Source organism: Epinephelus lanceolatus, chromosome 16, assembly GCF_041903045.1.
Source record: "Epinephelus lanceolatus isolate andai-2023 chromosome 16, ASM4190304v1, whole genome shotgun sequence".
In the NCBI taxonomy this organism is placed as follows: domain Eukaryota; kingdom Metazoa; phylum Chordata; class Actinopteri; order Perciformes; family Serranidae; genus Epinephelus; species Epinephelus lanceolatus.
The window spans coordinates 26,350,408-26,372,685 of record NC_135749.1 but is presented as its reverse complement, the minus strand read 5'-3'; the positions used below and the strand labels follow the sequence as shown (position 1 = coordinate 26,372,685).

The window sequence follows — 22,278 nt, the reverse complement described above, 5'->3', positions numbered from 1 at the left end:
TGCAGCCTGACCACAGCTCGTATTACTGACTGAGCCACTGGGACTGATACTGACTCCACATAATGGGTTTGGGCCTCTAAAGATCTGAAGGGGGAAATAATCCTGCAGTTGAACACATGTTTCAAAGTTTTTCAAACGGGGAGAAGTTCAAACTGTCCTAACTGTCAAGAATATTTACAGCCAAGTGAGTAAAGAAGGTATGAAAAGAAGGTACACAAGTAATGTCATTACACTTGTGTTGCAAATATGTAAAGTTGCATTCCTGCAGAGGTGAGACCAAGTCATTGTGTTGTTAGTCTTTGTATTCAATCCCCACATTAAGCCCCAAGTCCTAAATGTTGCATTTGGAGTCCTAAACTAGTCATAATGAGTTGTCACCAAATGTAATGCCATTTTAACAACAGAATAATATTGTGTTAAATGTACAAGTCCTGAATGCTTATAAAATTTGTCGGCTAGTTATTTATTTATTTAAAGTTAGGGTTAAGTTTTTGCACCTCTGTCTGCAGTTTGTTTATTAGTCGACTGCTGTGTAGTTTCTGTACGTGAATTCAACTATCTTTGGATTTTTTTTTTCCAACTGCTGCCCTTGATGATGCAACCTGTGGATGCTGTTGTACTGACTCAACCAAAGTGGATCTGACAAGTTAAGTGTCAACTTGCTGGGAATGAATAGCGTTAATGTTAGTTATTCAGGAAATGACGTGAGATTAACTGATTTGTGGTACTTTTTTTTTTAAATAAAATACTTTGAAATATTTGGCCTTGGAGGAAGGTTTCAAGTGTAGTCAAGTCAAAAGGCTCAAGTCTGGATGAAGTCACGAGTCATTGGTGCTAGACTCCAGGTTGACTTGCAAGTCTTTTTAAAATTTTGTTAGGTTGAGTCGAAAGTCGTCAAATTCGTGACTCAAGTCTGACTCGAGTCCAAGTCATGTGACTCGAGTTCACACCTCAGCATTGTTGTGTATGAATACTACTACAGAGGCAGCTGTAGTACATGAACCCACCTAGGCACTAGTTTGTTATATCTTGATGAGCAGTCACTTGGAGTTAAACTAAAAAGTTTCACTAACTTTTTACAAGTGGTCCCAATGCTAATTGTATTCCAATGTACAAGGGTCATACACCTTCTTAAACATCAAATTTCAAGGACTTTTCGAGGACTTATCAAATCCAATTCCCTTAAGCTCCAGACACACCAAGCCAATGGTCAGGAGCCAGTCAATGTGTGGACAACTATGAGCGTCTGTCACTTTATTCTTTGCGCTGTGTCCCGCACCGTTGGCCTTAGTCAACCTTGGTTGGGCTTTTTGTACCAGATTCAGCATGGTGAATCGGTGTCTGAGACAGAGGAGCCCGTGAGTGGATGAAATCACCCTGATTTACAGTTCAACTCAGTGCACGAGAAAAGAAGCAGAAGTGAGGAAAGGAAACAAACAACTAAAGTAAAGAGGGAGTTAGATCAAAACAAACTTGTTACGTGAGGTAAGATTATTTTTCTCTTTTGTGATGGATTGTGTTATCATTCACTGGTGCCAGGTAAATATATTTTGTTTTTTTAACATTGGATTGTGTTGTTAATGTGCTAACTATAACATCATGACAGTGTTCCGGTTTCCTTTTTTGAACAACGATTACAGACCACTGCCATCTTCTCAGTTATTTCGTCTCACACAGGCACAGCACATACATGCTGGCTGGTCGTCAGCTGTAGTCTTTGCAATGTGTTCATGTGCACATTTTTTGCCAAAACACAGGGACATGAGGCGACACAACAGTCGGCTTTCTTCGCCACAAGTTCTTTGACGTCGGTTTGGTGTGTCTGGGCCTTTAAAAAGACACAAGGTTAATTGATGTTGTAACACTGAGAATTTTTGGAAAGTAGCAGGCTTCACAGAAACTTAGAGACAGCAATTAAATGAGAGAAAGGCTTGAATCTCTGTATACTTAAGGAGAAGTTCATTTTCTTGCACAAAATATATATGAATTTGAGCACCCTCAGTGACGCATGTCTCGTTATGTCTATTTTCACAAACATTCAAGGCCGTGATTTTTTTTCTCCCTTAAATTCACAAACATTCAAGGCTTTTGAGGACCCACTGGAGCCCTGCATATGAATTTTTACATAGCACACTACATGCCTGAACTAAATGCCGCTGACTAGTATCAGAGGCATGTTATCAAATGCATCAGTTTTTACAGAATTATATAATATTACACATGTACCTATTTATTTATATATACTGTATATATTTAAACTACTCTTATGCAAACGGTCCTAGACAATGAACTGGCTTTTATCAGTATGACATGGGTGTGAGCAGGGATGTACTTTCCAGCTTAATCCTGCTTTGCTTCTGTCAACTAAAAGAAAGAAGAAGCTCAAAAAATGTATTGTTTGTAAAGGTGAGCTACCCCGGGGAGATGGGGAATTTGGAACACACGTACATGACACAAAAGGAATTTCAAAACTTGCTGCAGGACTGATGCTGATCTCTTTTTGTTAAAGCATTAATAGTATTACATGCTATAAACTCCTCCATGCATTTAAAACCATCAGAGACACTTTATCATCTGGTGGGCGTGAGGCCTCTCAATCATTTAATTCAGCAAAACACTTTCTGCTTCTCTCTCTCTGTTTTTTTTTTTTTTTTCCTCAAGCCTCCACTGGGTTCCCCACCCATTTCAGCTATCTGTCTGTTCCTGCAGAGACAGGGCCACACCTCGTCTCTTGCATTCATTCTCACATTTCTCTGCTTGTTTGCTTCATATTTGATCAAGTGGAGCTGACAGGGAGAAATTTGAAGGTGACAGGGTTAGAGTGATGAGGACAAAAGGATGATCCTTTCCCTTCTCTGAGTTCTCATATGCTTTGTTGATCAGTTCCGTGCAGCACATGTTCTTCCATTTTCTTTCGTTCGTTCTTTTTCTTTTTTGTGGAATATGTGATTTGCTGAAATGGCACATTCCATTTGCGGTAACCAATTTTATGGGAGAGCAGATTGTGTGCCCAGGCTGCTGGGAGGCAAGGGAACGGAAGGGGAAAGTGTGTGTTGGAGTTTATGTTTCAGTTCGGCATCAAGGCAGCAGTAAACACGTCACTCCCCGTAATTGATGCACATGTTTGACCATGTTTTGAGCTGGACAGGGAAGGCAAGGAGTGATGTTAAAAAAAAAAACATACACAGATGTGCTGTTAGCGAGCAAAGCAATGGCAATACCGCTTTTTTTTATATAAATACTATTTTATTAAGCAGAGGCTGATATCTAAATTCTGCTTCTAAATCAGAAGCACTGCAACTGCCTCAATAAGCCGTGGCAAGTGAAAGTTTAATTAAATGTAATGACATGTTTGAATGTCACGATTGCATCTGAATATTTTTTATCTTAATTAATGCAAAATGCAAAGACCAGCAGCGTTCTTCTATCTGATTCCAGTCATGTAGGGACAAGATGAATTTGCAAAACACATTTTATGAACCACCAATGCAGGCCTGGAGTTTATCATCACAATTTAAATTGCATTTGTCAGGACAAAAAAACATGTTTTCACCATATTATTCAGGCCTATCTTAAACTTTCAGTCAAGTTGGCGTCCTCTAATAGTGCTCAGATCATCTGAGCAATACAGTCTTATTACACCGTCTAAGAACCAGCACTGTGATAACCTGTAAGGAAAACCTGTGAGATCGACTCAAGTGTCATAGTCAGATAGGTAACGATACTGTACTATGTCAGTGCCCCTCCATTGTCTCAGCGTTCGTCACTCACCTGTTTAGATCAAGTTTTTCTGCTCAAAAACAACATACAGTCACTACACATGTTACTTTGACAGGCTAGACAAGTGATGAGTCTTTGTTGATTATGCAATAGCAGCATGTCCTATGACAATATAGACTCAAACAGACTTTAGTGTGGAATAGAATACATTACTGTTAGCTAAGGTGGAAAATTATCCTTTACCGCTACCGCTATATTTAGAAACATCCAAATGTTGTTGTGTCTGAAACAGTTAGGGACATTTGTTTGAGATTATGAGGTTATATTTCTCAGAGTGTATCTAATTAAAAGCTTTTCCAGAGTAAATTAGGATAAGGTCTGACACTATTGAGGACTGAAATAAGAGCTTCCGCAGGAGGCCCTCACTGGTCGGAAACATGATCCAGATGATAACCTGTTTCCTACAGACCTTCCAGAGAGTACAGGCCAACTGATACCTGAGACCAAACACACAATCTCTCCGGTAAATCTAAATGTAAATTTGTGGTGCTAACCTGCCACCGCATTCCAAGTTTCACAAGCAAACATTCTGAAATTCCAGACGCATACCAGCTTTGATTCGGGGGCCCGGAAATGCATAGTATACAGGTGCACACACAGGGTAAACATTGCGTTACCTGAGCAGATGTCAGATGAGCTCATACTGTCCTTACCGGTGGGGGGAGTACTAGAAAGCATCAGGTTTAACAGGTACAGGACAGGAATGTTCAGTATTCCCACCTGTCAAAGAGGTGCTTGTTGTGTCATGGAGGACGCACTCTCTGCACACTTTTCCTTCCCAACGCCCCCAGAACTTGTTGAACAGGGTGACGTAAAGAATGTTTGGATTGTCTGGTATGTGTTAATGACCAAGGTAGAAACCTATTGTAAATTTAAATGATGCCAGCCAAAGTTAATGTCGCAGTTGGGGTCTAACCTTAACCTTGATTTATAAACAACATTATACTTTATCTTAGCTTTTATCTTGACATTACATAAAATGAATGAAATTCAGGATGTGATCCAAATGAAAAAAAAAAAATGCTCCGCTAAATATTATTTATATTAAAAAAATTGCTAAAATCTTTTTTTTTCTTTGCCCATAGCTCACGAAAGAAAAGGAACATGGGAAACTCAACCCTCGTCCTGGAAAGGTGAGTCTCCACACAACATACACACTGTTGAGTACACGTTAACCATGTGCCACTGAGATACGCAGGTTCACATTCAAAGCTGACAGCTGCTTTTACTGATGGGTGCAGGAAGTAATTTCATCACTGTGTGATGCCTGTGTTTCTGTGGAACTCATTCTAACCCCTGGCTAGATAAACAATCACTTCTTGTCCTCGTGCTCACAAATGGCACAGACAGAACGCATTCATCCGAGCGCCTGGAGCATAGAGAGGAGACAATAGAGAATGTGAAGTGTTTGAATATGAAAGCTGCCATCTAAACTTTGTGTTTAGTTCTAATTGGCACATGTTAGCATGCTAACACCTTAAAGGGATAGTGCACCCAAAAATGAAAATTCAGGCATTATCTACTCACCCATATGCTGAGGGAGGCTCTGGTGAAGTTTTAGAGTCCTCACATCCCTTGTGGAGATCCAAGGGGAGAGTGGGTAGCAACACAACTGCACACCTAATGGAGGCTTACGGTGCCCCAGATTCAAACGACCAAAAACACAAAATATCTCCATACTGCTCGTCCGTAGTGATCCAAGTGTCCTGAAGCCCTGACATAAAAAGTTGTTTGGAAAAAAACGTCATTTGAACTCTGTTTTTAGCCTCACTGTAGCCTGTAGCTCTAACTGCCTCTCTGTGCATTGCATTCATGTGTGCGCACTTGCGCGAGACCGTGACACATGGGCACCGCTTTCATGTGTGTTCACGTGCATTCGCTGGTCTCGTGTGCAAGTGCACACACATGAACACAGTGCATAGAGAGGCAGTTAGAGCTGCAGGCTGCAACTTTTTATGTCAGGGCTTCAGGACACTTGGATCACTACGGACGAGCAGTATGGAGATATTCTGTGGTTTCAATTATGTGTTCTTGGACGTTTTAATCTGGGTCGCCGTCAGCCATTAGGTGGAGTTGTGTTGCTCTCCCCTTGGATCTCCACAAGTGTTGTGAGGACTCTGAAACCTCACCTGAGCCTCCCTCAGCATATGGGTGAGTAGATAATGGCTGAATTTTCATTTTTGGGTGCACTATCCCTTTAAATCAAAACAGTGAATATGGTAAACATACTATAAACATCAGCCTGATAGCACTGCCATGGTCGCATTAGCATTTATCTCAAAGCACAACTGTTCCAAAGTGCACTGCTGGCGTGGCTATAGACTCTTTGACCTTTAAGTTACAATGCATTTGTTAGTAGCGGTTTGCAATTCTTAGTGCAGTGGTTAGCGTTGTCATCTCACAGCAAGAGGGTTCCTGGTTCGAATTCTGGCGTGGGGGAACTCTTCTGTACACAACTTGCATGTTCTCCCTGTGTCAGCGTGGATTTTCTCCGGGTACTCCAGCTTCCTCCCACATTCCAAAGACATGCAGGTTAATTGGTGATTCTAAATTGTAGGTGTGAATGTGAGTGTGAATGGTTGTCTGTGTCTATGTGTCAGCCCTGTGATAGTCTGGTGACCAGGGTGTACCCTGCCTCTCACCCAGTGTCAGCTGGGATAGGCTTCAGCCCCCCGCAACCCCTAACAGGATAAGTGGTTATGGAAAATGAATGACTGAATCAATTTCTCATCACTGATTTAATTTCCTTGATTTAAAACCTAATTACATAAAATGTATTGCAACATTTCAAAGAGAAAAAGCTTAAATAGATGTTGTTGTTTTTTCTACTTGATAATCAGAGGCAATTTTCAGCCACTGCTGCTTGAACTATGCCAGCATATAAAAAATGTAATTATAGATTAATGCAGGCTATCTGAAGAGACAGCTGTTTATTACCAAAGCTTCTTCTTAATCTCAGTGTGAGTAGTTTTTGTGGTTTGGCATTATGCTGTTACACATTCATTCACAGAAACAGAAGTGTTTTTCCTGAGGGGAAAAAGATTTTGGTCAAGAATTTCACTCACATGTTTTTCTTCCGGTGAACATGTGTCCTCTCACAGCTCTCTCTTTCATAACCTTTTTCAGTACAGGTAGCAGACTGTTTGGTTGATCCCTTTATTCTTTATCAGATAACCAAAATCGTCCCAGGCATCGTTTGTGGTATTTCAAACTGTGGTTAATGCCAATAAACTGCATACTTGCCACTTAAGCCAACTTCAGGCTGCTTACGTTATTAACTTTTAAATGTCAGGCCTGCTCCTGCATGCAGCTGCAGATTGTCCATGAACTATCCTGAATGTTAGAGGTGGAGCTGACATTTAGCATCAGCTTCTGGGACTCTTCCACGCTCCAGGGCCTCAGACCTGAATGGACCGAACATGTCAGTGCTGACGAGAACAGGTTATTTAAGGAACTATTGTCGTCAAATTCAGCCTCAAGAAACAAAGAACTTCCTAAAGGAAGAGAACTATCTTTTTTATTTGTGGACTCATTGAAGTATTGATCCATCTTTGACCTGCGTTTTTTTTTAACTTGTGCAAAATTTCAGTCTGCTTTTGCATTTTGCAATTGCTGATAATAAATATTCCGGACAAATAATACTGTGCAGCTCTACCACTACTATACTGTTACGATCTACGTTGAACAATTCCTGTATCAGATGTCTTCAGGGGATTTGCGTGAAATTTAAGATTCATGCTTGGATATGAAACTGGAGATAATGTCACAGGTGGAAACTTACTCCTTTCTTTAATTACCCATGACCATGTAAAGGCTTCGGCAGCACAGGTTGAGCTCTCGCCTGCAGTAATTTTTTGTCATTACTGTAATTTTATCCAGCCTACCATTGTATTATTCTCACCGTCCAAGCAAATGATAATATTTCCCTTTGCAGAGCTTTAGATCTGACTGTATTTCTGCTTAAAGAACTGAAAACTTACATGTTGAAGGCTGCAGAGTTGCAGAATGAGCAGCCACGCAGCCAGTCTTCACACATGTATTGGCATGTGCTCTGCTTGAATGAGCAACATAATGAATCACCATTATTACAGATGCAGCCACCTAAATTTTCTCATTCATCCGCTTAGCTGGAATGAGACTGTGCATGTTAACAGTGGAATCTAGACATGCCCTGTCAGAAAACCAGTAGCTGGCAGCTGAAAGGCCTTCGGTTGGTAGGGGAAATTCTAGGTGGCCGCATCTGAATCTATTTTCACATCTGTCAATGTTTTCTCTAGATGTATATCTTTGACCGGCCAGGGATGTGTGGCCAGAGGATCGAGATTCGCAGTGATGTCATCGATGCTACACCCTGGGAGCTTCAGGAGACCATCTCCATCAGAGTCGTCAGAGGAGGGTGAGTGGCTCAACTGCACACACTTATGCAAAGTTTACACGTTTACTACTCCATATTTTCCCTTTAAAACAACCAGGTGTGCGGTCTCTCCAGCCTATCCCAATACTAGATAGAGGTCGAACAATTTATTGGTTGCCAATAGAATGTTTTATAAACTATCTATATCGATGGATTTGCCTGTGATGGTGGCCGATGGCTGCACAGCATCCAACAGCCAGAGCTGGAGAGGGGAGGGTTGTGTTGAATGGAGCAAAAAGGAGCGTCAGTGTATTGTACTTTATTTTAACATGTATTCATGTGGATTTTTGGCTCAATTTCGACAGTTGGGTCAATGATGTAGTGCTATTAGCGCTAGATTGAAAGCTTGTGAGTCCGTGACTGAGTGAATGCTGCCACTTCCTGTTTCATCCCAAAAGCTCCTGCTTCAAAATAAAAGCCCTCTAGTGTTTTAAACACAGTCCATCCATATATTAGGCTTTAACTGAGTCTTGTTTTTAATGTTTTACAAATCTTTAAGACAGTATTTTGAGTATTTAAAAAAAATACAAAACTGTACCACATCTTGTTTCAAATTAGATTTGATTTTTTTTTTTTACCAATCACAAAATACTCAAATGTAATTGACACATTTCCAATACCAATAACAGAAATATTGCTCATCTCTGTTAAACATTTTGCATTGAGGCTCCATACACAAAGTCAAGGTACTATTATTGTGTACCTGAGAATCTCATGTTGACTTTGAGGAAAAATAATAGCTCAAAAAATATAAATCACCTCCACCTAGATTTTTTATGGTTAGTTTGATGTTCAGTTACAGATATATATATTTATTCAGCTATGCAATACTTCAACTTCGATGTTCAGTTAATTTCTACAGTGTCCAAAAGATTTTTTTGCTGAGGGGCAGAGAGATATCAGCTAAGTTATTTATGGGCTATTCAGCTTTTTCCTGTTCCAAATTATTGTCATATCAGCCTTTAAAAATCCATTACTGGTCGACCTCTACCACTATTTGCATGTCATATGTACTTGTTTTTGCAGTTAAAATACAAAACTCTGCATACTTTACCGTTTGTACTGACAGGAAATGATGCAGGACTTGCCAGTTGCAGCACACATCAGCAGTGCAGTCAAACATCAAGCCTATACGTTGTAGTATGGTATGCAGACAGTTAGAATTAGCAAGTACTGTGAAATTGGTCGTGCACTGCAACCAAAAGTGACACCAAAAACAAATACAACTCTATTTAGGAACATACTACACTGAACCAGGCTCATTTTTCAAAATGTTTCTTTGTTTGTCACTTTTAATAGATTGCTTTGCCTCCGCAGCATTACTTGAGTGCATTTTTTGGTATATATATAAGTATAGCAGTAAACAAAGATCAATACATCAATCAGTAAATCTGCGTCTTCCTCATGCCACCAACACCACAAATTTGACACTCCATAAAATCTGAGTCTTCCTTAGATTTACATAGAAAGATAAGATGAAACCTCCTCATCTTGTTCTTCACGAAATGTGACTTGTGTAATTAAACACTGTTTTTTCATAATAACCCCCCTCTCTCCGGATGCTGCACTCATGTGGCATCAAAACAAAACAGCTATTGATGCTCTTAGAAATGCAGATGCCTTCAATAGTTAACACACCCACACACAAGCTTAAACACACATTTGCCTCAGATGTGGAATGTTTATTCAAACACAGCCAACAGTGTGAACCGGCAGTAAAACTAATCGTACTGCTCTGACCTGTACTACTAACAGACTAACACTTGTTTGGCTTCCTGCAACGAGATAATTATACCGTCAGCTCATGCATCACACACTGCACCACTGCCCAAACCACAGCTAATGCTGTAATTAAAGAGTCTTATGTAAGGTATTTGTTTCTCATTTGCCCTAGACTTAAACTTCATCTAATTTCCTTCTACAAGAATACCTTTGCACAATTCATACCCAAATCAAAAATAAATGTCCTCCCTCTTACTTGTAGTGCTGTATGAATCTAGATTGTTGGAGACATTAGCTGTAGAGATGTCTGTCTACGCTCGAAAAAATTGAACTAGATGGCACTCGGCTTGTGGTGCTCACAGCACCAAAAAAATACATTTGAAAAACTCAACAGCAATGTTCCTGCTCCCAAAATCATGACCTGGTTACTCAAGATAATCTACAGACCTTGTTGTGAGCAGTTTCATGTAGGAACTATTTTCTGCTATTGAAATACATCTGCCAAACATATCACTGTGCAGAAGGAAGCGTGCATCTACTCATGGACGAGAGGCTTATGCTTGTGACAGTGTGAGATCTAAACATTAATGGCATCCTCCTCAGCTGAGCTGCTACGTTAGCTTACACAGTGGTACTAGGTAGGGCTGCAAAGATTAGTTGACTAATCATTGACTAATCGACTATTAAAATAATCAGTGACTATTTTAGTAGTCGACTAATCGGTTTGAGTCATAGAAAAGTACTATAAAAGTACCCCAAACACAACACAAACACTCCTTCCCAGACATCATCACAGCTCATCTCCGCTGCAGCTTGCTGGTCTGTTTACAATGACGTTGTGCTAGCCTACGTCACACGTTTCATTTACTCAGGTTGGTTTTCTGTCTTTCCAATTGCGTGAAGGGGGAGTGACAGCCGTTGATACCGCCCCTCTGGAATAGAGGAAATGTACACTTTGTGTCCAGACCCATTTGCGTTTTGCGAATTGGGTCTGGACACACCAAGCTACCCCAAAATACTGTTATTGCAGCTTCTTACGTTCAAATATTGGCAGTTTTACACACTCTCCCATGACGGTGAACTTGGCATGAGTATGAAACAAGACATTAGATGACATAATTTTGGGGTTTGGGAGAGACAGACGTATATTTATCAACAATTTTTTTTTTTTTTAAGATATTTTTTGGGGCATTTTTTGCCTTCAATGGACAGGACAGTTAAGTGTGAAGGGCGGAGAGAGAGGGGATGACATGCAGCAAAGAGCCACAGGCTGGACTCGAACCCAGGCCGCTGCAGCAGCAGGCTTGTACATGGGGCACCTGCTCTTCCACTAAGCCACCGACGCCCCCATTTATTAACATTTTTACACATTTTTCTATAAAATGATTAGTCGACTAATCGAAGAAATAATAGACAGATTAGTCGACAATGAAAATAATCGTTAGCTGCAGCCCTAGTACTAGGTGAGCTAGCAGTAGATGCACACATTTTTCTGCGTGGTGATACAGTATGATTGGTGGGTGTAGTTCAGTAGAAGGTACAAATCTCTACCGTCGATATCAGCGACACTCTTAAACTCACACCAAAACACGCAAGATTGATAAATAGCACTACGGGTAAGAGGAAAAATATGTACTTTTGATTTCAGGGTGAACTCTCCCTTTCAGTACAAAAAAAAAAGGTACTTGTATTACACTTGAGTGTCTCCATTATATACTTTATACTTCTACAACATCATATTTTAGATTGGAAAGGTGTAGTTTTTACTCCACTACATTTGTTTGACAGCTTTCAGATTACTCTTTTACATACAAAATAGTGGATAAGATTTTAAAATAGTACACAGTAATAAAGATTAAACCAGTGGATCTTAACTTTTTTGGCTGGTGACCCGTCACATAAAAGTAGTGCCTATTTGGTGTTCCTTCTCATGTTTCAAATGTCTTTGAGTCGTCAGAAGTTACACCAAAGAAGATTTCCTCTTAAAACCTCTTTAAAGTGAAACTGGATATTTGCTGATCAGGGATCACTGCTCACACTAAATGCTAAAACCTTGTGTAACAGTGGGGAAGAGTCAGAAAGTGATGTCAGTTACACCATAAGCTCAAGTCAACTTTTCGTCTGCCAGAAGGAGAAAGAGTTGTTTCCTTTGTCAAAAGTTGTATAGTCTCTGTTTAAATAATTATATTCAGTATAATTCTCTCCTCTTTTCCTCTAAAAGCCTCGATTTAGTATCACAGCAGGAACTGTGCAACAGATCAAACAGCAGCATCAGTGAATCAGTGAGAGGAATAATAAGATACTTTGTGTGAACACTAGATTTCAGAATAAAGATGCAGCAATGTTACACAGAACAAAAGACTATCAATACATCAGCAGGGTCTGTAAATTAAATACAAACACACGCCAGAAGAACTGCAACACAGATCATACAGGAGAGGTTGTAACTTTGTGCCGTTGTGATGCCCTTTTCCCCCATAGATGGGTGATGTATGAGAAGCCTAACTTCAAAGGGGAGAAGATCGCTCTGGATGAAGGAGACATAGAGCTCACCTACCCCTTCAGCCCTCCAGAGGAACAGCTGCAGAACGGACAGGAGGGTGAAAGGCAGAACGGAGAAGCAACTGATGCGCAGGCAGAGACCAAGCCAGCCCGGAGGTTCATCATCGGGTCTTTGCGAAGAGCTGTCAGGGTAAGACAAGTTCACACTGTTGTTTTGGCTGTTGTCAAAAACAGTTGTGACGCACTCTCTATTCAAATCTGATATGATGATCAGTTAAGATTAAGTACAGAAGGAATCAGTTTTATTCTAGGCTTATCTCCTAGCATTGTTATCTGATTCTAAAGGGCTGAATATTTTCCAAAGATATTTTGTACTGTAGCTTTTCAGTGACTGTGCGCTATGTAATTCAGTAGCACCATCTAGTGTCAGAAGTCGGAGTGAGCACCTGTTGCACTGACTTCACTGACTCTTGTGATATCTTTTCAACTGTATTTTTACAGCTCTGCCATCCACTATTGTAGCTGCTCAGCCACTATATATTATATTTTTTTTCAATGCTGCAACAAAAACAAAGCAAAAAATATAAGCAACACAAACTGCAAATGATAAAAGCTATTGATATGTTTGAGGTAGTCAGTACATATCTTGGTCATGATTCTGTAATAAACAAAGACATCCTCATCAAAAATGGTTTACATTGTGTGTTTATGTAAAAAAAAAAAGGCTGATATATTATTTATGTCATCATCCTATTTTCTCAGCTCTTAATTATTAGGTATCAAAACCTCAAAACTCTAGCCCTTTCCTGCTTATTAAAAGACTTACCAGTCAGTATGGAGTTAAATATAAGGTTCTAATCATCTGTTTTGAGTTTTGTCCACATTTTGGTTATGATTTGTGTCTTTTACTCATCATAGTTCTGGCTGAGACAACCCCGCTAAATCTGTTTTCTCAGTCCCCTCAGGACTGCAGCATTACAGCCTGTTATTTTCTCCATTACATGACTTTAATGGATGCTCTCTGTTCTTCCTCAGGACTACAGCGTCCCAGAAATCAGTCTTTTCCCAGAAGAGAACGCAGAGGGGAAGAAGGTCATCTTCAGAGATACATCTGAAGATGCCAGGATTTTTGGCTTCCCTGTCAAGGCTAACTCTATCATCATAAACGCTGGACTGTGAGTTCTGCATTATGAGTTATGGGAAAAATGATAGTATTGAAAAAACATAATCATTAATTTACATTAAAAAAAATGTCATTGGTACTTTGAAATTAAATTAAAATTGAATTCATGTTTTGCTGTGATTGTTTTCCATCTTTCCTACTGTGCAGATGGCTCGTGTACGCACATCCCTTCTTTCAGGGTGTACCACGTGTCCTGGAGGTGGGGGGTTACTCCAACCCTGCAGCATGGGGAGTGGAACAGCCCTATGTGGGATCACTACATCCACTCAAAGTGGTAAGTGGCACGCTTAGAAGTATTTACAAGCTTTGTTCTTTACAGATTCCATATGAAAGTATATCCCCTGATTGTTTACAGTAAGCAAATGTATTTATTGTTTCATCATAGGGTGAACCAAGAGTGGAAAATACGAGTGAGCCAAAGGTAAGACGGCACAACTGCTGCTAATAAATTGCTTAATCAAATTGTGGAATTGCTTATCAGACAGCAGTGACATGGATACAGCTACAATATGATTACCAACACTGAAGCATTAACCGTGTGCCCTGACTGTAAATGACACTCTTTGTCTCCAGATGGTGATCTACGACAAGCCATACTTCAGTGGGAAATCAAGGACCATAACCACAAACACAAGAGACTTCATAACCAGAGTAGACCGGCAGCAGACAGCCTTTATGTACAATGTCGGCTCCCTTAAAGTACTGGGAGGAATGTGAGTGCTGCTTTGTAATGTTTGTATTCACTGAACCTTGAAAAGACATCTTAGTGATCATTAATGATTAAGTTGTACTGCTGCACAGTTCAGGTGAGGGGTAATACATGAGGCTGAAGACTTAACAAACTGATCCGCAAGGCCAGTGACGTTGTGGGAACGGAGTGTGACTCTCTGATGGTGGTGTCAGAGAGGAGGATGCTGTCTAAGCTACGAACTGTCTTGGACAATGTCTCACACCCACTCCACCATGTGCTGGTCAGGCACAAGAGTACTTTCAGTGGGAGACTCATACCACCAAGATGTACCACTGAGCGCCACAGGAAATCATTCCTGCCTGTGGCCATCAAACTGTACAACTCCTCCCTCTGAGTGGCCCTGAGACTTTCACACACTGCAATAACTTAATTTAACTTGTGCAATAACCCCGTTCACCCTGACTGTATATATTCTGTTTGTGTAAATTTTGTTTACAATATATATATATATGTATATGTATATATATATATATATATACATATATAATTTACGTTTATGTTTGTTAATAATTCCTGTTTATTTAACTATATATTTGTTAATACTATTGTTTAAATTTCTTATATTTTCATGTATCTTTCCTGTCTTGCAAGGAGCACCTGTAACATAAATAATTTCCCCTCGGGGATCAATAAAGTATTTCTGATTCTGATTCTGAAAGCCAGTGTCACATAGCTCAAAATAATCTCTCTGTCGCTGCAGCTGGGTGGGCTATGAGAAGGAAGGCTTCCGAGGCCACCAGTACCTGCTGGAGGAAGGAGAGTACCAGGACTGGAGAGTGTGGGGAGGCAATGACGCTGAGCTGCGCTCCGCAAGGGTGATTCGAGCAGTAAGTTGCAAGGAATATTTCATTGCACTTATTATTTGTTAATAAGAATTATTCAAAAGGTTTTAATCCAAATAAAATGGGAAGGTGTGGCTCACCCTGTTTGCAAACTAGATTTTGTTTTTGGACTGAGTGAGTGGAGGCAGCCTCGATTAAATCAATGACATTGTTGTTGTAAGGTTAAGTTTTTATTTGAATTTGCTCATGAGCATTGGTTATGGTCAGTCAGACCTCCAGTTGATAAAACAACCTCTTGACTCTAGCAATTCAAGGACATGTAGGCCACTTAATATAACAGTATCACTGCGCAGAAGGATGAGTGCATCTACTCATGGATGAGAGGCTTATGCTTGTGACATTATGGCGTCCTCCTTTGTTGAGCTGTAACGTTAGCTAGCATAGTGGTGCTAGGTGAGCTAGCAGAAGATGCACACATTTTTCTGTGTGATGATACAATTGGCGGGTGTAGTTTAGTAGAAAAAAAATAGTTCCTACATGAAACTGCTCACAACAAAGTCTGTGGATTATCTTGAGTAACCGACTCTAGATTTATGGAAAGAGACATTGCTGTTCAGTTTTCCAAGTGTATTTTTTGGCACTTTGAGCACCACAAGCCGAGTGCCATCTAGTTCCATTATTTTCAAGCGTAGACAGACATCTCTACGGGCGATATCTCCAACATTCGGCAGCTCACACCAAAACAATCTAGACTGATAAATAGCACTGCAGGTAAAAGGGAAAAATCTGTATTTTGGATTTTGGGGTGAACTGTCCCTTTAAACATATACCATATGGATGGTTTGAATTAGCAAGAGCTTTTTCCTAGTTTTCACCATTCTTGCATTCTAACATTCAAACAAGACACATTTCTCATCTCACACTGTCAAAAAATGACTGTTATCTGACACAGAATAATATATTTCGACAGATGTAGATGTCCCCAGACTGCCTTCGATACACATGGGGCTTAAGTGTAATTTAGGCAAGTCAACTAATTTTCATGCTCTCCTGCAGGACCTGACGGACCCCGTGATGGTGATGTTTGAACAGCCAGAAGAAGACCAGGAGGGCATGTCGGAGGAGAACACCTTCGAGGTGACAGAGGCCATTCCTGATGTTGAGCTGTTTGGGTACAAAACCTCCACGCGCTCCATCCACGTACTCAGCGGGGCGTAAGTCGATAGATTCTACAGTCCATTTACTTTATCATTCAGTGTAGTGGGAATGTATTACAGTAATAACCAGGTCGTTGTTCCACTTCCTTACAGATGGATAGCCTACTCCCATGTGGACTTCTCTGGTAACCAGTACATCTTAGAGAAAGGTTTCTATAATAACTGTGCTGACTGGGGCTCTCAGGACACTCGCATCTGCTCAGTGCAGCCCATCCTGTTGGTGAGGACCTCTGTGATGTCTTTAAATACTGATTTAATCAGTGCGTTCATGTTCTGATGTTGCTGACATTTTTGTTGTGTTGACTTTCAGGCTCCGGGTGACAACGCAAGGTCCAGGACTGAGGTAATTTGGCTTGACTTTCTCAGTGTTGTGTTGTTTTATGCATCTCAGTCTGTTGGCTAATATTGATTTTTATCTGCAGTTTTATGTCACTCTTAGACTGGACTTTTTGATATTAAGTTCATAGAAAACATTACTTGACTTTTGGAAAAGAGAAAAATACAGTGGGTAGCATTTTTAAAACAAATGCACATTAATTCCAACAGGACTGGACATGGGGTTTTGTAATTTCAAAGCTATGATATAGCCCAAATTATTTCTATTAAGTTTTCAATTTCTTTGCTCAGTCTTGTGTCTGTCACAGCACGCAGTTGTGCAAAACTTTAACTAAAATGTTCTGGCACTAGCTGGATAATGTGCTGGAGCCGTACTTTGCTCCATGTAGGGAAAATCCCTTCTTTGTTGGCACAAAACAATTCAGGAAACTGATGCACTTGACATTTATCCTGTCATTTGTCCTCCACATGGACTTGAGTATTTAAATGTTGTAAGTGAAATAAAGAAATAGTGCAGTATACTGCATGATCAAAAGAACCTGTAATCAATAGACTAGTCACCAAAACTTAACCTATGACAGCTGAAAATAAGGTAAACTAGAAAAGTGCTCTCAGTAGAGTGCAGATCTCCGCCGGGCAGCCACCTGAGCCACCCGGCCACTTAAGACAGTTGTTGTTATTTCAGCAGATGCATGGCAGTGTGTTTCAGAAGCTAATAAAAACACACACCACTTCTGTTTGTTGTGGAGCCACGGCAAGATGCACAGAGCAGCAGACACTAGATAAACATACATGTAATGTAATTATGAGGATGAGAGTATTTTTAATGACTAAAACACAGCTAATCTTTGACCCGTGTCATTCATAACTTTTTCTGTAGGTTACGGCACAACAAAGTAGTAAATAACAACAATAAACACAATTTAAAAAGACCAAAAAAGAAACAATTAAACTACATAGCCTACTGACTTACTTATGGTAGAAGCACAAATATCAAGGAAAAATTACCAAGTTAACAAAATCTTCAAGTCTACAAAGGTATGATACAACGCTGTGCAGCATACGGAACAAATCAAGTCGCAGCTGAAATTTTCCTTCCTGACCCCCTGAGCCAAGATGGCGCAGAAAATAACAAAAACGGGCTAATTCATCTCGTATCATGCCTACTCTAGTGGATGATAACATAGTAGGTGTGGAATTATTCTGCAGATGCTCTGGTTCAAAATAAGATCCAAACTTTTCTACATTCTACAATCAGTTTTTGAGCCATTACAAAGGCCAAACTGTGGCCTGCATCAGAGGAGTGAGGAGTCAGCAGTGAACGATGGTATAAAATAGTCAATAAAACAAGTTTTTCATCAATTGTGAATCAACGCAACCACAGGAGGTCCTTGAGTGTACAGTCAAAACTTTGCATGCAACCTATTAGGCTTACTGGTCAAGAAGTTTGCAGGATTAGCTGCAGACTAGGGTTGCAGCGACATACCGGTTTCAAGGTACACTGTGATATAATAGTTGACAGTTATGATACCATGTACATTTGCTTATCTACGATATTGGGAAAAAATGGAACTGGAGGGATAATCTCCCCTTTAATTTCGTTATTTTCAAAGGGCAGAGTTTTTTACACATCCATTAACAAAATGGCTTCATCCTTCAATTACAGTAAAAAAAAAACTTTGGTCAGCCAGAAATAACCCTTCTATTTTTGTTCCTTTAAGGGTCATTCTGACTGATGATACTGTGATCCTGTGAAACTGCAATATTTTCTGAGACAGTTATTGTACCATGAAAACCTCATACTGTTGCAACCCAACTGTGGACAGACTACACTCACACAGACACAGACACAGACACACACACACACACACACACACCAGGCTTATGGCTGGTGGAGGTAATAAGTCCTCCAATGGGGCAGAGCAACATTGCAGTGGTAGCACTTTTGCATCCAGTGCTTAAAAGGCAAAAAATAATCAGAAGAATAAAAGTCTTTAGGCTATAAATGTGTTAATCTGATCTTTCACTTATCTTTCCTTACCTCTGTCTCTGCCTGTTAGATAATACTGTACTCTGAGCCAGACTTCCAGGGCGACTGTCACGTCTTCGACCGCAACCAGGAAGCCACACCAGAAAAATTACTGACCAAGTCCTGCCGAGTGTCGGGTGGAAGGTGAGAGTAAAAATAGAAAGAATGAAAAAAATTATTTGTTAAAAGACTACTAATACATAAAGGGTGAGCCACAAAATCTATATGATGATAAACTAGTGAGGGTAGTTATGAGACTGGGGAGGATTGAAAAGTTGACGTGTTGTAGCTGATAGAGAATCAATAACATAATTCTGTGTGTTACAGCTGGGTGGTCTACGAGAACAAACAGTACTCTGGGAACTTGTACGTCTTAAGTGAAGGAGACTACCCCTCTTTAACCAGCATGGGGTGTCTATCTGATGTCGTCATCCGTTCTGTCAAGGTCGTGCCAATGGTGAGGAGTCACTCATAAATATAAAGAAAATGCTCTGTATTCTTTACTTTGTCTTGCTCTGAACCTCCATCTCTCCCCCATCTAGAAATTCTCAGTTCCCTCCATCTCTCTGTTCGGCCTTGAGTGTCTGGAGGGCAGAGAGATCACCACTGACACAGAGATCCCCAGCATGGTGGAAGAAGGCTTTAACAACCACATTCTGTCTGTCAGAGTCAACAGCGGCTGGTACGTGTTTGTGGAGACTGTTTGGCCTTGTACTTTTTGTGTGCTTGCATTCGCACAGGTTTAGTTGTATTGACACACTTCATAAAGTAGCTTTCCTTTTTTTGCTTTGAGGGGCGGCTTCTCCTCGTTTTATGACAGTAAGATAGTTCAATTAAACCTTATATAGTGGACATTTGTTGATAGTCAGCTGTTACAATGGAACACATGGTTATACAAACCAAAAGAATACTTTCCATGTGATAGTTAAGCACCAAATTCTTCTCTAATTGTGTCTCTCTTCCTTTGCAGTTGGGTGATATGTGAACACAGTAACTACAGGGGGCGCCAGTTCCTACTGGAACAAATTGAAATCACCAACTGGCCAAAGTTTAGCTCACTACAGACTATTGGCTCCATGTTCCCAGTCAGACAGGTTAGTTGACAAGCCATCTTAACAACCGCTTTTTAACGTAGTCGTAAAGTACATTGTTAAAAAGGCAAAATATGCATCCTAGCCATGACTAGTGAATTGTTCTTACCTGACACGGTGTGAAATGCAGTGTTAAGCGCATGACTTCGGGCTGATGTTAAGTTTTAACATTAACCAAAGTTGTAGATCATTCATTTAAATGGAAAATATTCAAAAGTAGGGAAAACCTACTATTATAATTTGCTGGCTTCACCAGTCCCAGAACTTCCCTTTATAAAACTGGTTGTTGGTTAACGAAACAAAAAGGCCATATGAAGTAGCTGGGAAAAAATGTAGACCCTAAATAAGACGAATTGGATTTTAAATGTGATGATTCGCTCGAAGTGGAGCATTCAACAAAGTGCAAGCTTTGGACGGCGTGTAGTGAGTTCAACAGAGTGATAGTTGCAGTTTTATGCTTTTACAGCACTTAATTAACATCTCCAACAGCAAATTTACACCATGGCTGCAGTCAAATAGTAAAACCAAAATCCATCCTATGTCCTTTCCTTAACACCTTGATGACCTCGATGGAAAACATCATTAGGTCAAGAAAAGATGTGAAAGGGGAACTCGTATGGACTCAGGAAAAGACACTGCAGTGCTGAGAGAATCTGACCACACTTACACTAGGCTCCATAATTATGCAGCGGCAGATGTTATTGATGTGGGTCAGCTGTGGTGAAACTGCAATGTTCCAATAGCCTGGTGAAAAATATTATTTCATTACCGAGGTTGGAATTGAAATTTAAAAAAAGGAATATAGGCTGCCAGCCACAAAAATGAATTGAAATGGTTGTCACGCAGAGAATGGTTGCTCATGCACACCCTCCTGTCCACTTATAATTATCAGCATACATCCTTTGTATGAAAAAGGTAAATTAATGCAAGGCATATTGTTCGCATTTGTGAATGGCCAAATGGTGTGCCATTTTATATGTTGCTGCCACAAGGTATTGTGCGATAGCGTTATCTCCTCTCTTTTTGTAAAGGATGGTCCAGTGTACCCAATGCTAAAGGAGATAAGGAAGGAAGCACCTTTTAGCATTTAGAGTATTCGACCGGCTCTTATCATAGCTGCCACTTAGATACTTATGGGTCATTTTACTCAGTTAGGCAGAGAAGCCCTGTTCGACCGCAGCCCATGATAAAACAAAGCATGTTTCCCATCATACCCCTCCGTAAAGGGGTGGAAATAATGTAAAGTACTCTACTGTGAAAAGCCAAATGATGATCCAAATGATTTACAGACATGGCTTCACTGATCTGTGACTCTGTAAGACAATATATTGTGATATTTTGCCTCCCACAGAAGCGCCGCTATTTCCGCATCAAGAGCAAAGAGAGAGGTCACTTCATGTCAGTCCAAGGCGGCGTGGAAGAGATGAAATCAGGACGAGTGGTGGTGGCACCAGAAGTGGAGCCCATGAGTGACATCTGGTTCTATCAAGACGGCTTTATCAAGAGCAAGGTAATGCATGATTAAAATGTTCTCCGTCTGCAGCATCTTGAAAATCTGAACCTGTCATCTGACCGTGTTTACATTGAGCTGATCTAATCATGTACTAATCTAATCATGTGTTCTGTAGTTGGCCCAGAACATGAGCCTTCAGGTGATGGGCAACATAGAGCCGGGAGCCAAGGTGGTTTTGTGGACAGAGACCCGGCAGCCTATCCAGACCTGGGCAGCCCAGATGAGTGGCCTCATCACCAGCCTTACCTTCCCTGGCTGCGTCTTGGATGTCAAAGGTATGAGAAACTAAAATTATCACCTGGTGATTGTATGCCTCTGCGAACCAGTGAAGTTGCAGTCACAGTTGATATCCATGTCTGGTCAGACTCATATACATACCATGACAGTTAACAATGCTTCAAATAATGTTTAAGGCCATACCAGCCAAGACCACTTCCGATCTTAGAGGCTTAGCAAGGTCGGGCAGGGTGCTGTAAGCCTGGGCAGCTGTGGTTTAGGAGGTAGAGCGGGTCATCCACAGAAGATTGTCAGTTCAATCCGCAGCCCTTCCTGTCTGGATGTTGAAGTATCTTTTGGCAAGATACTGACTCAGATGGCTGTGCCATCAATGTGAGTGTGTTTAAAACTGAGTAGCAGGTGGCGCCTTGGTGTGAATGTGACTGTAGTGTAAAAAGCACTTTGAGTGGTCAGAGGACTAGAAAGGGGCTATACAAGTGCAAGTCCCTTTACCATTTACCATCCAAATATGAATGTTGCTGCAAAGAAGCTACATATTCTAAAACATGGGTGCTTAAAGAAATGTCTTAAAGATATCGCCTTTATGAGAAGGTTCAAGATCATAGTGACTTTGACCTTTGACCACCAAAATCTAATCAATTCATCCTTAAATCAAAGTGGACGCCTGGGCCAAATTTGAGAACATGTCCTCAAGGCATTCTTGAGAATTCCGAATGGGATG

General features: G+C 40.5%; 1 protein-coding gene across 1 annotated transcript in view; it reads left to right on the top strand.

The window, feature by feature from the left end:
* Nucleotides 1–22,278, top strand: part of crybg2 (crystallin beta-gamma domain containing 2) — a 68,550-nt gene that overhangs the window by 45,006 nt on the left and 1,266 nt on the right. Inside the window, exons 7-23 of the mRNA XM_033636917.2 lie at nucleotides 4,866–4,913; nucleotides 8,058–8,176; nucleotides 12,398–12,608; nucleotides 13,454–13,593; nucleotides 13,749–13,875; nucleotides 13,987–14,022; nucleotides 14,175–14,314; nucleotides 15,053–15,179; nucleotides 16,191–16,348; nucleotides 16,445–16,571; nucleotides 16,662–16,694; nucleotides 18,748–18,860; nucleotides 19,044–19,173; nucleotides 19,259–19,398; nucleotides 19,687–19,810; nucleotides 21,159–21,317; nucleotides 21,436–21,595. Coding sequence (XP_033492808.2) covers nucleotides 4,866–4,913; nucleotides 8,058–8,176; nucleotides 12,398–12,608; nucleotides 13,454–13,593; nucleotides 13,749–13,875; nucleotides 13,987–14,022; nucleotides 14,175–14,314; nucleotides 15,053–15,179; nucleotides 16,191–16,348; nucleotides 16,445–16,571; nucleotides 16,662–16,694; nucleotides 18,748–18,860; nucleotides 19,044–19,173; nucleotides 19,259–19,398; nucleotides 19,687–19,810; nucleotides 21,159–21,317; nucleotides 21,436–21,595 — 2,092 coding nt within the window. The remainder of the gene's footprint in view (nucleotides 1–4,865; nucleotides 4,914–8,057; nucleotides 8,177–12,397; nucleotides 12,609–13,453; nucleotides 13,594–13,748; nucleotides 13,876–13,986; nucleotides 14,023–14,174; nucleotides 14,315–15,052; nucleotides 15,180–16,190; nucleotides 16,349–16,444; nucleotides 16,572–16,661; nucleotides 16,695–18,747; nucleotides 18,861–19,043; nucleotides 19,174–19,258; nucleotides 19,399–19,686; nucleotides 19,811–21,158; nucleotides 21,318–21,435; nucleotides 21,596–22,278) is intronic.